The sequence below is a fragment of the Sebastes umbrosus genome, chromosome 20 (genome assembly GCF_015220745.1).
Source record: "Sebastes umbrosus isolate fSebUmb1 chromosome 20, fSebUmb1.pri, whole genome shotgun sequence".
Lineage (NCBI taxonomy): Eukaryota > Metazoa > Chordata > Actinopteri > Perciformes > Sebastidae > Sebastes > Sebastes umbrosus.
In genome coordinates this window covers 10810833-10823781 of record NC_051288.1, presented here as the reverse complement: position 1 = coordinate 10823781, position 12949 = coordinate 10810833, and the positions used below count along the sequence as shown (strand labels likewise).

Sequence of the window (12949 nt, the reverse complement as noted above, 5' to 3'; positions counted from 1 at the left end):
TCAACCTCATCTCAGCAGAGGAGAAGAGTCAACATCTATGAGAAAAAAAAATCAATTCTAAACGTACCTTTTCATTGCCTTTAAGTGGATTCCCCAGCTCACAAATCACTGTGTTGCCCGGAGTGCATTGTACATCCGGGTCCTGAACAACCAATCAGCATATTGAGAAAGTAAACAAAAGGATTACATTTCAATGACAAAAATAAATAAAGATTTAACAGTGTAATGTAACACATGGCATGAGGAAATGACTAAATAAATGGTAATTTCTCAGTCGCCTGCTGCCCTCCAGTGGACGTACCGCCGACCTGACGCTGGAGTATTTCAGTGCGTCAGGGATGGTGACGTTGAGCATGGCCTGGTGGGCGTCTTCACCAGCCTTCCCCCGAGAAGGAAAGTTGGTCACCTCCACAATCAGCCTTATTTTCTTCATATTGCTGTTGAACTGAAGCTTCTGGAATTTGCCGTACCTGGTCACAGGGATACATGAACATTAATCATTTCTTCACACAATTATTTTGGATACATTTACGGCCTTATTTATATCTAGGTATTGCTTGCTACTGTAAGCATGTGGCAGTGACAGCTAACCCACTGTGCTAGAGCTAAAGTTCTGAGAGAAACATTTGTGATTGTTACACATTAAAAAGGGCAAATTCAAAAAGAGACACTGTATATTGACATGAAAGGGATAGTTTGACATTTTGGGATTTCAACACTTATTCACTGTCTTGCAGAGAGTTAGGTGAGAAGTTCAATAGCGCTCACATGTCTGTACGTTAAATATGAAGCTACAGCAAGGAGACGGTAGCTTAGCTTAGCATAAAGACTGGAAACAAGGGGAAATATGGGGTTAATTCTGTCTTAGTATGCAATCAAACAGAATGGGTTTGAGAGCAAAACTTTCCACATTACAATCAAAAAATAGAGTTCTAAGCAAAAACTATTGACACTGCAATCAAAATATGTTTTATTGCAAATAAAATCAATTTGTGATAAAAAAATCTATTATTGCAAATCCAAAAGTTTTGTTTGCAAATCCAAAAGGGACCTCTCTATTGGTCAGTCTGGATCAGAGTGACAGCTTGGCAGCATTCACTGTTATTACACCACACTGTTGAATACTCGATTCTGATTGGTCGTTTACAGCATTCTACCGTTGCTATGGACACAGCTCTGGTCAAAGACTCTGGAGGACCACGTCCACGTAATTTTTAAATCAATAAAATCATTTTAAAATCAATATTTTGTGTCTCTAATTATTAATTTCTTTAGTAAGTAGCTGTGTAATAAGGAGGATAATGTACAGCATGCGGGTCATTATTGCAAAATGAATCCCAACGGTGATCACGGAGGTGTTTTGCATCACCCTGAATGTGTCAATAATGACCCACTCACTCTACATTATCCCTTAAATGTTGCCAGTCTGTCACTCTGATCAAGACTAGCCAATAGAAACGTGTTTTACAAACAAAACTTTTCGATTTGCATTAATGCATTTTTTTTTTATCACAAATTTATTTTACTTGCAATAAAACATTTTTCGATTGCCGTGTGTAAAGTTTTGTTGTCAAACCTATTCTGTTTGACTGCATAATAAAGACACAGAAGTATCCCCATAAGGAAACAGCTTGCCTGGCTCTATCCAAATGTAACTGCATGGATTAAACAAACAATACATAACATATTGCATCCCTCTTTCCAGTCTTTATGCTAAGCTAAGTTAACCAGCTGCTGGTGTCATAGCTTCATATTTACCATAGTGGTATCAATCATCTCTATAACTCTTGGTAAGAAAGCCAATTAACTTATGTCCCCAAATGTCCCCTAACAGCTATTTGTGACATTTGTAGATAAATAAATAAAAAATGGTTTCTGTAACATCTTTAAAACCCTCATCAGCCAAAGAGGGCTTAATTATTCTGAATTTCTTCTCACCTGGGGTAAGGCTTATCCTTTTCATCAACAAACTGGGCTGTCAGCTGCAGGTTGCTGCTACATTTGTTGTCTGAGCCACACTCCTTTTGAAAGTTAAACTGCAGGAAATGGAACACATAATATTACATCATACCGTACAGGGGGGACTATCACATATACACATGCTTCAATATCTATAGTTAATGAAAATGTGACCTATGGATGTAGTGTATGCACCACTCCATACCTCAGCTCTTTCAGTGAGTTTCTGCTCCTGGCTGAGGATTGGGAAGGAGTCCAGGTTCTGCAGGGAACGTCTGGATTTAGGTTTCTGTTCATGTAAGGACAAGTTGAGGGAAAAGACCACCGGCTCCAGTTTGTCCCTCACAGGCTCCTGTAAAATCATCCAGGAATCTTACATTAGTCTTTATAAACATAGTGGGCAACAGCACCTTGTCCATAGCAGTAAATAAAAAACAAATGCATGAACACACATATCAATTAAGATACACACACACACACACAATATGGTGTATTTGTATAGAGACTTTACCACTACAATCAGTTCAAGAGTGTGACACTTTCTGTTTGATTTGGAAGATGGCAGGCTCAGGAGGCCGGTGTACGTGTCATCATTATTGTCCTTAAAACGAACACGAGGGCTTCTCCTCCTCTCCACGTCGGCCTCCACCGTGTAATTCACCGCTTTACAAAGTAGAAACACACAGTACGTTATAGAACAATGCAGCAAGTTCATGTGTTAAGTAAATAATACAGCAGTTTTTGGACAATATAGCAAGCATCCAGCAAGCCAGTATCTCCACAGTTTGTAACTATACATATACTGTACATGTAGATTCAAAATTGCAGCTTTTATTTTATGTAATTTTAAATTATTATGCATTTACACAAAAAAAATGAGTAATTTAAGTAAAGGAATACTGCTCACTGGTATTTTTCTTGAAGTCTTTGTTTCCATTGCTCAGAGTGAAAGACAAGCACAGAGTCACTGTGATGCTGTAAAAGACAAATTCATGTATTTTTAAACTGAATCAAATAAGCCAGTTTCAGAATGAGATATTCTGAAGTGACATCTCACCATGGTGTACTTCCAGGACACAGATTGGGGTCCACAATCTCTGGCAGTACATCGAAGTTCTTTGTTAAGTGGACGACTGGTCGAGCCCTGAAAACAAGAAGAAGAGGAATCAAACTGTGCCCAAGTTATGTCATTGTATGAACAGTACACATATTTACCATTTACAATAAGGTTCACACTATGAGCGTCACCTCAACATTCTACAAGTCATTTTCAATGGAAGCCGGTGACATGAAGCTATAAACTGACGCACGATACTTGCCGCTGCGTGATGGGCGTGACGCGCTACGAATGAGCTGGTCTCAACTTTTTTCAGCGCTACAATGACACGGTGAAGCGTCGACCAATCATATCTTTTTGTTTCACCTAGTTTTGTTCCATCCAAAATAAAGCCGTTTCCAGTGCTATTTAACAACATAACTACGTCAACGAGCGCTTGAGCAACACTTCAACGGCGACTCGCCGATAATGTAGCTGGCCATGCTGGCCGTTTTGTCGCTCGTAGTGTGAACACAGCCTTAGATAAACACCATCAATTGCAACAAAAGAAACAAAACAAAATTTATTGTTTATCCTCTCTTTTATTTCTACCTGAGCAGGGCGATGCGGTCGTCCAGAGAGCCAACCAAGATGTCCGGGTAACTGTTGTCATCCATGTCCATCCCTCCATTGATGGAGTAGCCGAACGTGTGGAATCCTCCATTTCCCACTGACTTACCCTCAATCACCTACAGAGGACGACAACGACAAATGGGAGGTTAACACAATAAACCTCCTTTCAGACCATGGCTGCAGTCAAAAAGTTAAAAAAATGACGTCCTAATGTCTTTTCCTAACCACTTTTCCTTGACATCAATAGAAAACATCACGAGGTCAAGGAAAGATATGAAGGAGAATTCATATTGTTATTGACGCGGGTCTGCCGTGGTGAAACTACATTGTTCCAAAGATGGACTACAAAAGGCGCTGCTTTCCCCGTGTGTTATTAAATAGGTCTTTCAGTGACAGGCTGCTTCACCCGCGGTGTGTGAAAGAGAGATACCGCAGGTCCTTCTGCTGCTGGAACACTTTACATCAACATATAATAAAGGATTATCTGACCTAACGTGGACAACCGATTTAACATATGACTTCATTATGAACTGTGGGATGTTATTATCACGTTTCCTTTCTTTAAGGATGGTCCAGTGTATCCTATGCTAAAGGAGATAAGAAAGGAAGCATTGAAGCAGCTTTACTTAGCATTTAGAGAATTCGAACAGCTCTTAGCTCTCAGATATTACCTGACTGGGTTCCTCTGAGATTCCCTTTTTACTTCCCATCCATATGTAAACCTTTCCTGTGTCGTGGAATGGAGCTCCCACTGCAAAGTCTGCAGACATAAACAATGGAGTGAATATATTGAAAGGAAACATGCAAAGACAGTCTGCTGAGAGGAAGCTAAGGTAGGTCTGTGTATGGAATATATTTGCCCTCTAAGTGGCAGCATAGCACTGCCTAATTTTGTTACAGCTTTTCAGTAGTCCAAAATGCAACACAGTAGACTACATTACCTTTCCCTGCTGAGATAATTGCTTAGCAACAGTGCATAAAAAACAGTCACACAGTCTTAATGCTTCCTCTTTACTTTTCACAGCAGAACAGTTAGTGCACCACCTTTTAATAGACAGCAGTATGCACAGGGGTAGACAAAATAATAGAAACACTTCATAAAACGGACTTCAACTAGAAGTACCTGCATTACTATTTCACAAAGGACATCATTTTTGTAGTTGTTTCTATCAATTGACTTGCAGTTTGGGATCAATTATCTTGCCTTTTTGGAGTTTCAAAGCTGCGTTTTCAACTTTTCCATGAGGGTATTTAATTTATTTTGTTCTCCCCCTGTCAGTATAAAACAAATGTTGCGTTCAGATTCTTACCTTGGAAGCCGTCTTGGTTGACATCGCCAATGGCAGCTACTGCAAAGCCAAATCCAGAGGCCGAGGGACCCTTCAGCACCACGCTGGCAGTGTTTTGGAACGATCCATCCTCATTCATGAAGATATACACCGCTCCTCCCTGATCCTTCATACGGTCAAAGTAAAATGGGGCGCCAACGATCAGGTCATTCCATCTGTAAGACGCAAGGGAAACATCCAAAAATATACTTTAATATGCAAATACATGCGCACACACACATACCAGAAGATGACATCCTAAATATTATATTCCTTGGATCTCAAACATTCGTAGTCTTTAAAATCCTAGAGACCAAACAAGGTTTAACTCATGCATTGAGGGACACACATGACTTCACCATGATGTCATGACGAACATTTTATCTCAGCTGCTGAAAGGACAGGTTTTCTTCTCTCATCTCAGCTAATACATACATCAGTGTCATGCATTCTCCACATAACAAGGCAGATCATAGCTACAGAGCATTCGAGCGTGAGGCAACTCAAAAGCACAAGATACAGTTACAGACAATACATTAACCAATGCAAACGTAACACATCTGCTTTTCTTTCTTCTCCTATGTCAGATCAGTTTCAATATTAATGAATGCACACAGAAGGGTTTACAAATGTATTTTGTGATTAATATATAAATTACTTAACAAAAATAGTTATTGTATATAAATGTAAAAAAAAAAAAAAATCCACATAAAAAAAAAGTTTCACAAAAGTACTTCTGATACCCAAAATATTTCTTATTTTAATGTAATTAAATGTATTAAATGTAATAGAAATCCACAAATATATGATTTAAAAAGTTGGTTGTTGTTACATTTATATACAGACTGTTAAACCTGCATTTAGAAACTGCTTGTCTTGTGTGAACTTCACTGCATTTATGTGTTTTTTTTTGAGACTCCCCTGCCATGGCTCGCTTCACTGATGCATTTTTTTCAAGGGAATTATTTGTAGCCAATCAGATTTCTCCTTCCGTTTCAGCCGATCACGTCAGTATAAATCATGGATGTATAAAAAGAATAGATTTGAGGGTATGATTTAATGTGATCACATAGCTTATATGTATAGTTTGCTGCAATTATAAACAGGAGGATGAATATCAAACTAACTAAATCCAGCTGCGCTAGTCGCTAACGCTAGAGTTCAATGCCACATCATTAACGTGGCAAGCATTCATAACTCAAACACATTAACACATTTTCGCAACTTGGGGGTTGCCTTCTAGACACAAGGAGCCTCGGCAGGGGAGTCTCAAAAAACCCACTCACAAGTGTGGTGGAAGTTCATACAAGACAAGCAGTTTATAAAAGCATGTTCAACAGTCTGTATATAAATGTAACAACATCCAAATATGTTTTTGCTAAAAATTAAAAAATATATACAGAGATAACTATTTTTGTGGAGAAAGTAATTTATATATAAATCACAAAATACATTTGTGAATCCTTCTGTGTGCATTCCTTAATATTGAGACTGATCTGAATTCATAAATAAATACATTTGTTTCGGCCCACTGCAGTGAAAGATGTCTTGATGCACTGATTTTTGATCATTTGGAGGACACTGTTTTGATTTTAATTAAAAATGTTCTTAATCCAAGGACAAAAGCATTTAAAAAAACCTATTTGATTCCCAGCACGGAAATATTAAATGTAGTATATAAGAAAAAAGAAGCTAAAGATAGTATACAGTACATTTTCAGTGTGGTGTGCAGAGACTCACCCGTCATTGTTGAGGTCAGTGACAGCGAGGCTGCTCCCAAAGTACGAGCCCACTTGTTCCCCGGGAATGATGGGCCCCTGCTCAATGATTTTGTCAGCCTTTATCCCAAACATCACAGAGCCCTTGGACCCGTCCCTGGGAGACCCCGTCACCACTGTGTCGTAGACTTTGCTCAGCAGTTTCTTTTCCTCAAGAACTGAGTAACCTGCGGAAGACAGCATTTGAGATTCACTGTTAAACTGTGCTCTGACTTGTGGGAGAGGCCTTAAAAGCATGGGAATGAATTTATATATTTATATGATGCAAAAACATACTGTATATTTACCCATGTAACTGTATCGTCTTTTCTGCTGTCCAAAGTCTATAGAGTGTATAAGGCCTATAGAGTCGTCTCCAGAATCTCTCCACGCTACATGAACATTTCCTTTATAACAAAGCAAAATTAGACAACAGTGTTAAGTCTGCTTTGTGCACAATGGACAGGTTTCCCAGACAGAGAATAATCCCAGTGTTACACTAACACTAGAATTTAGGGTTTAATCCCCGCCTGTGAAACCAGCCCATTATTTCAGTATCAAGTAACCAAACACACTCTTTTTGGCGTTAACTCTTCAGTGCCCACCTTGCCACACGAAGCTGCCTGGGGCACCGATGTAGACATCCGTGGCTGTCATGCCGCCTGAGATGCCCATGTTGCACAAGCCCTCAAACTCAAAGTTGAGGTTGGGATTGCAGACCTCAAAACTGTAAGTCTGCCAGTCATCGAAGGGGTCAAAGGTCAGGTCGTTGCTCCTGACATAGCACTTTCCAATCATCCGCCGCTGCTCCTCTGCGCCGCTTTGGCTGATCTTCACATAGCGATGCCCGCATGCCTGGACACAAAAAAAAAGAATGTGTATTCTGGGATGTTATGGATTGTGTAATTGCTCCAATTTACAATGTGTCAAATCTGATCGTGATAATGTGCCCATACTGAGACTGAATCAGAGCTAGAATTAATAAAAAAAGAATTACTTTCTGTTGTATCATGCACATTTAAAATAAACAATGACTAAGAGGGGGAAAATCCTTTTAAGTAAATTAAATGCCCATGAAATTAAAAGAAAACACAAAACAATTTCCTGATAATTACTGTAGTATTGTCCCTTTTTGCATTACACACTTAGCATGCAGTAATTTGCTGTTTTTGTTAGCCATATATTGTTTTTTTTAAGTAAACAATACAAGATGTTGGCACAATGCTCCTAAACAATAGGATAGAAACACAAAAATAAGCCAAACCATCTATTCCATCTATAAAAATTAAAAAGAAATTGTAAAAATCTAACAATGGATGAAGAACTGGTTTAAAATAAGAAAATAGATCCCCCCTTGCAGTGTCCAGCAATAAAAGAAGTGTCAGATGTGAGGTACACTATATTAAAATTTTAAATAAACCAATAGTATTATGGTTAATTTACCAATATATCTACGTATGTATATTCATACAGTGTGAATACAAGAATATTTCCTCAAATAAAGAAAGAAATCCTCTATGAATCATATCAAAAAGGAAAAAAAGACTCTTACTTATGACCATGATTTCATTATTACTCTATGTGGCATTTCCTACTTGTATGTGTCATTCTGTTTTGGGTGTGTGCGTGGGTGTGAGTGTGTGTGTGTTGAGTGTATCATCCGGTTGCTTTATGCGTCGATAAATATTGCAACGAGCACACTATGTCATCTGTGACACAAAATAATGAAATACAAAAGGTTTTATCTCACCCTGCATCCTCTCAGTGCTACAGTAAATGTTACCGACCCGTATATATATAATATGCCACATGTGACACTGACTAATGGAGTAAAACAGGGTGTCATCTCACCAGCACACGTCCCGCCGGCTGGTCTCTCTGACTGGCCACCGTCACGCCCAGCCACATGCCCTCCACCATCTCAGATGGATTTGCTGTGGATGGGAATTACATTAAAGGGTTTAAAAATCTACTATGAACATGGAAATAAAGTGTAGAAATACAGTTGCACATCCAGATTATTGAAATGTTTGGTCTTCTATTTAAAAACCAGGTTTCTTTTAATTCAGTATCATATTTTAACCAAACAAGCCAGTTTACAGTCCATATCCATCCATTATATATATTAAAAAAAACATTCAACATGATTATGGTGAGCATAGTCACAGGAAAACCAACCCAAACAGTAAAGCATCATTCAGCCCGGATCATGCCCTGACAAATATTAACCACAAAAATGTGCTGTGACTGCAGCAACAGTCGCTCCAACCTCAACATCAAAAGTGATGAGGAATCCTTTTATTATGGTCCTTATTTGTAGCATCTGGGGGGCCTATTCACCCCAGGGTAGTACAGTGGTAAGTCTATCAGTTAATAACCTTCAATTAAGAAAAGATGTGCTTTCAGAGTTTCATATCCTGGAGCTCATCATGTAGGCGCAGAAAATGACCGTGAATGCTAGAGGACATGCCGGGGATTAGACTCTGGGCTTGTTTGACACACTGGCTCTGTTCTTGAATAAAGAGGAAGCTAAATGATTATCATGGAGATTATTTACAGTTCATCACTTTGCAATCAGGGAAATCCTCTACGCTCTCTATGTGCTAAAGGGAAACTCCACCGATTTTACACATAAAGGTCAGTTTACTCATCATGGGGAGTACAACTCAGCCTGTGAAAACCCTTAATATAATATAATTTTTCAGTTATCTTGGCTTGGATTTTTTTAACAGAGAGCATGTTAACAGGGTCTGAAATTACGTTTTTTTCTCACCTGTCACTGTGGCAGGTCACTGAACATTTCTACTGGCCAGTTTTTTTGTCTGCCATTTCGGATGTCTATGTAGAACGCTTTATAATTATAAACACTGACTCAGTACATTACTGTCAATATGTACTTTATAATTTGTATTATTTATTTTTTATCTTATATAAATTTAATTTAACATTTTTGTTCTTTATCCTTTTTGCATCGGCAATGGGTGGAGGTTGGTTTGGAGGGGGCTTTGGAGGAGAAATACCAAAATATGGAGGGACAATCATTTACATTTGTGCTCTATTTGTATGTTTCTGTACACCTGTTGTTACTCCCAATAAATTATTACGAAAAAAAAAACAGTACCAGACAGTAGAAATATAGAATACATCATGTAACCTTAATCCTTGACTATTTTTAATTTAGGAATTAGTTTTTAAAAATAATATTTCTTAAGATAAGGAAATCTGCTGTGGTGGCAGGTGACCTTTCTACATGCCAAAGCCAACATGCACCCTGTATTTGGCATGTGTCAAGTGCTGATTTCATTCCCTGCAGTTTAACCAGTCAGAGAGGGTCTAACAAAAAAGCTGTTGGGTGAATTATGGGAAATGTAGAAGTGTTTGGAGTTCGATCTCCGGGTAGGAGATTTATTTCTGGTGTGCTTTTTAGCCTCACTAGCGATGTGGTTTCTAAGGATGGTAGTGTCGGTCTATCAGATGGTCAGTCTGTCCACCACTCCAACCAATCGGCCCACATTAAAAGATCTCAACAACTACTGGATGGACTGTGTGAGGAAGCACCAACTCCCTCACTAACTATTTGCTTAAGCCATTTGTTAAGGAAGATGGACCACACATTTTTCTTTGTTTTCTTTCATCTATAGTTAAATAAATAATTTGTGAAAATACCACTTCCCAGTTTTAAAGCTTTTGTAGCTCTTTTATGTGGTGTAGACAGGTTATCAGGTTTGATTGGATATTGACTGTGTGATGAAATGACAGCTAATTAAGCTAAATACTGAATTATGTACAAATAATTTGTTTCTTTTGAATGTATTGTGTTTATGTCAATATACTGTCGGATGTATTGAGGCCTAGTTGGTATGAGTTAGTTAAGAAAACATTATATATTTGTCGTTAATCCTGTCAACTCTCTGTTCTAGAGTTCTCACCTGACAGGCCAGTTTGAACTGGAAGGGCGGCTCTCAGGTTATATATGTGAGTGGAATGGGAGAGACCTGATGAGGTTTTTATTTCACAGAGCAGCACCAGACCTGTTATGAGCTGTGTGAAGGCCAAGGATTTCCTTCCCTGTGTTTTTCCGTTGTTTCATGTTTTTTTTGGAGACTGAAAATAAAAGTCTGCCTATTGTTCCAGCACACCTCCCTGCCAGCGTCATGTTTTGTATCCCTAACGTCTCACCTTGCTATCCTGCCCCTCACCTTACAACAGATTGCCATGAAAATTTTGTATGTGCATCAACCGGTGCCCAGAGGATGAATCCGAATGACTTTGGTGATCCTCTGACTTGTCATCTAGCACCACCATCTGGTCACAACTCAAATTTGACCAATACTTTGGTTTCTACAAAATGAATGACATTTCCAGTAGCCTCAGCTGTACTTTTTGTTTAGAGCTACTGAACGAGGTAAATATCACACCTACTAAACATTAGCTTTTTAGCATTGTGAGCATGTTAAAATTTAGCTCACTGCTGTGCCTAAGTACAGCCTAACAGAGCAGCTACCATGACTGTAGATGACTTGTTTTCACATCAATGCTAATTCCTCTCCCTCATTTTCTCAGTCTGCTCAGGTGCAGACTGCAGTCCTTCACTGTGTGACTCAGCATCACTCAAATCCCTAATCGGACCTGTACTGAAACTAAAATACTGCATTCCCCTGTTAAATGTCAAAATGATGAATCACTTCTGAGAGCTCAAAAACAATGTGAAGTGGTCGTGCGCATACCAAAACCATAGTAGGCAGGTGCTGGACCAATAGAGGACTGCAATGAAAATGTAATAAAAAGTCTAATAGCTCCCATAAGTGCAAATTATTATCACATTCTAAAGGAGTGACATTTCGAGCTGAAGCTCTTCCTCAGGCTACGCGTATATATCTTAAGATGACGTATCTGGTCATATTCATTAAGTCTGAAGTAGAGCTTCTAGGCCTTTTTTGAATTACATCACTTCTGAGAGCTCTGCATCGTGCTTACTTGTGCTGACCAGGTCCATTCTGGTGCAGTCGGTGGTATCTGTTGTGATGGGACAGGAGTAGACGGCACCCGTTTCATTGACATTTCGTAGAGAGTCGGATTTCTCTTTGGGTGCTCCTGCAAGAAGCCTGGACACAGACAGACAGAAGGACAGGTTATTAGATTATATCAGAGCTATGTCATGGTGTTAGACAATTGTTGCAGCAACATAAAAAAAAAAAAGGCTAGATGATTTCACAGATAATCCTTCAAGTCTAAACACAGAAATGACTGAGCCAGATCACGTGACCTGTGAATTAATAGTGGACAGAGTGGAGCAGTCAGAGCATGACCCGTGACAAGTCCGGGCACCACACACACACACACACACAAACTAGCTTCTTGGTGATGGACCTGATCTTTTTGTCCACTCACCCCAGACACTCCCAACATCAGCACCTTTTAAACACACCATTCGACTTTGAAGTAGAGGGATTACTTCCTCTACAAGGCTGTGTGCTGGACTACTATTTACTGTCAGCACAAGATTTATTAGCTCCACTTTGAGGAGGGGAGGTGCCGACAATTTTGTTTACAGTGTGTGTGACACATGGACTGCTGTACTATGGGGGAAACAAAAGCATATAGCGGTGTAGTCAAACTTTCTGAATGTGTCATGCATTGCTGGTTGGACGCTGACATGTTGCTGGCTGTGGTGAACAGTGGAAAGTGGTGAGTCAAGCGGTTAGTCAAGCTTGTGAGCATATTAACTGATGGGCAGCTACCCCCCCTCACATGCACTGATAAGCAAGAATAAATAGAGATAATGGGTGTATACTTAAAAAACACACCTTTACAATAAGGTCATTGTGCGTTCAAATGAAAATGTCTCTCATGAGTCAGTCAGTTCATTGTTCCAACTTGCTTTTTATGTTCTCAGCGGGAAAACATGACAGAAGGATGAGGCATACTAAATTAGTTAATGTCTGACTAAAATGAAAAAAAATGTCATTGTTTTTTTTTTTTATTTTGTGGTGAGCCGTGCCCGCATTACTCACAGGTTATGCGGTGGGTTGAAACTGTGTGCCAGGCTCTACCACTCCACCACAGCTGTCTGTATCTATACACATCCTCACATAGACAAAATGCCCCCATACACACTTGCAATCTAATTATCTCAAGAGCCCAGACACAAACATTTTGTCTCTGCTGTATCATGTCATGAACATGAACAGACTCAGAAAGTGTGTCTTTGCGAGGAAATCAGTGAGTTTGTTTCC

The 12949-nt window shown here is 39.2% G+C and overlaps 1 protein-coding gene across 2 annotated transcripts in view; it reads right to left on the bottom strand.

The window, feature by feature from the left end:
- Positions 1-12949, bottom strand: part of itga3b (integrin, alpha 3b) — a 35621-nt gene that overhangs the window by 9056 nt on the left and 13616 nt on the right. For both annotated transcript variants that reach the window (XM_037755173.1, XM_037755174.1), the window contains exons 2-16: positions 11691-11818; positions 8565-8647; positions 7319-7568; positions 7022-7120; positions 6697-6901; positions 4939-5132; positions 4300-4388; positions 3608-3744; positions 3017-3103; positions 2867-2934; positions 2471-2622; positions 2165-2311; positions 1939-2036; positions 302-470; positions 68-142 (exon numbers count right to left, since the gene is read on the bottom strand). In XM_037755173.1, coding sequence (XP_037611101.1) covers positions 68-142; positions 302-470; positions 1939-2036; positions 2165-2311; positions 2471-2622; positions 2867-2934; positions 3017-3103; positions 3608-3744; positions 4300-4388; positions 4939-5132; positions 6697-6901; positions 7022-7120; positions 7319-7568; positions 8565-8647; positions 11691-11818 — 1981 coding nt within the window. The remainder of the gene's footprint in view (positions 1-67; positions 143-301; positions 471-1938; positions 2037-2164; positions 2312-2470; positions 2623-2866; positions 2935-3016; positions 3104-3607; positions 3745-4299; positions 4389-4938; positions 5133-6696; positions 6902-7021; positions 7121-7318; positions 7569-8564; positions 8648-11690; positions 11819-12949) is intronic.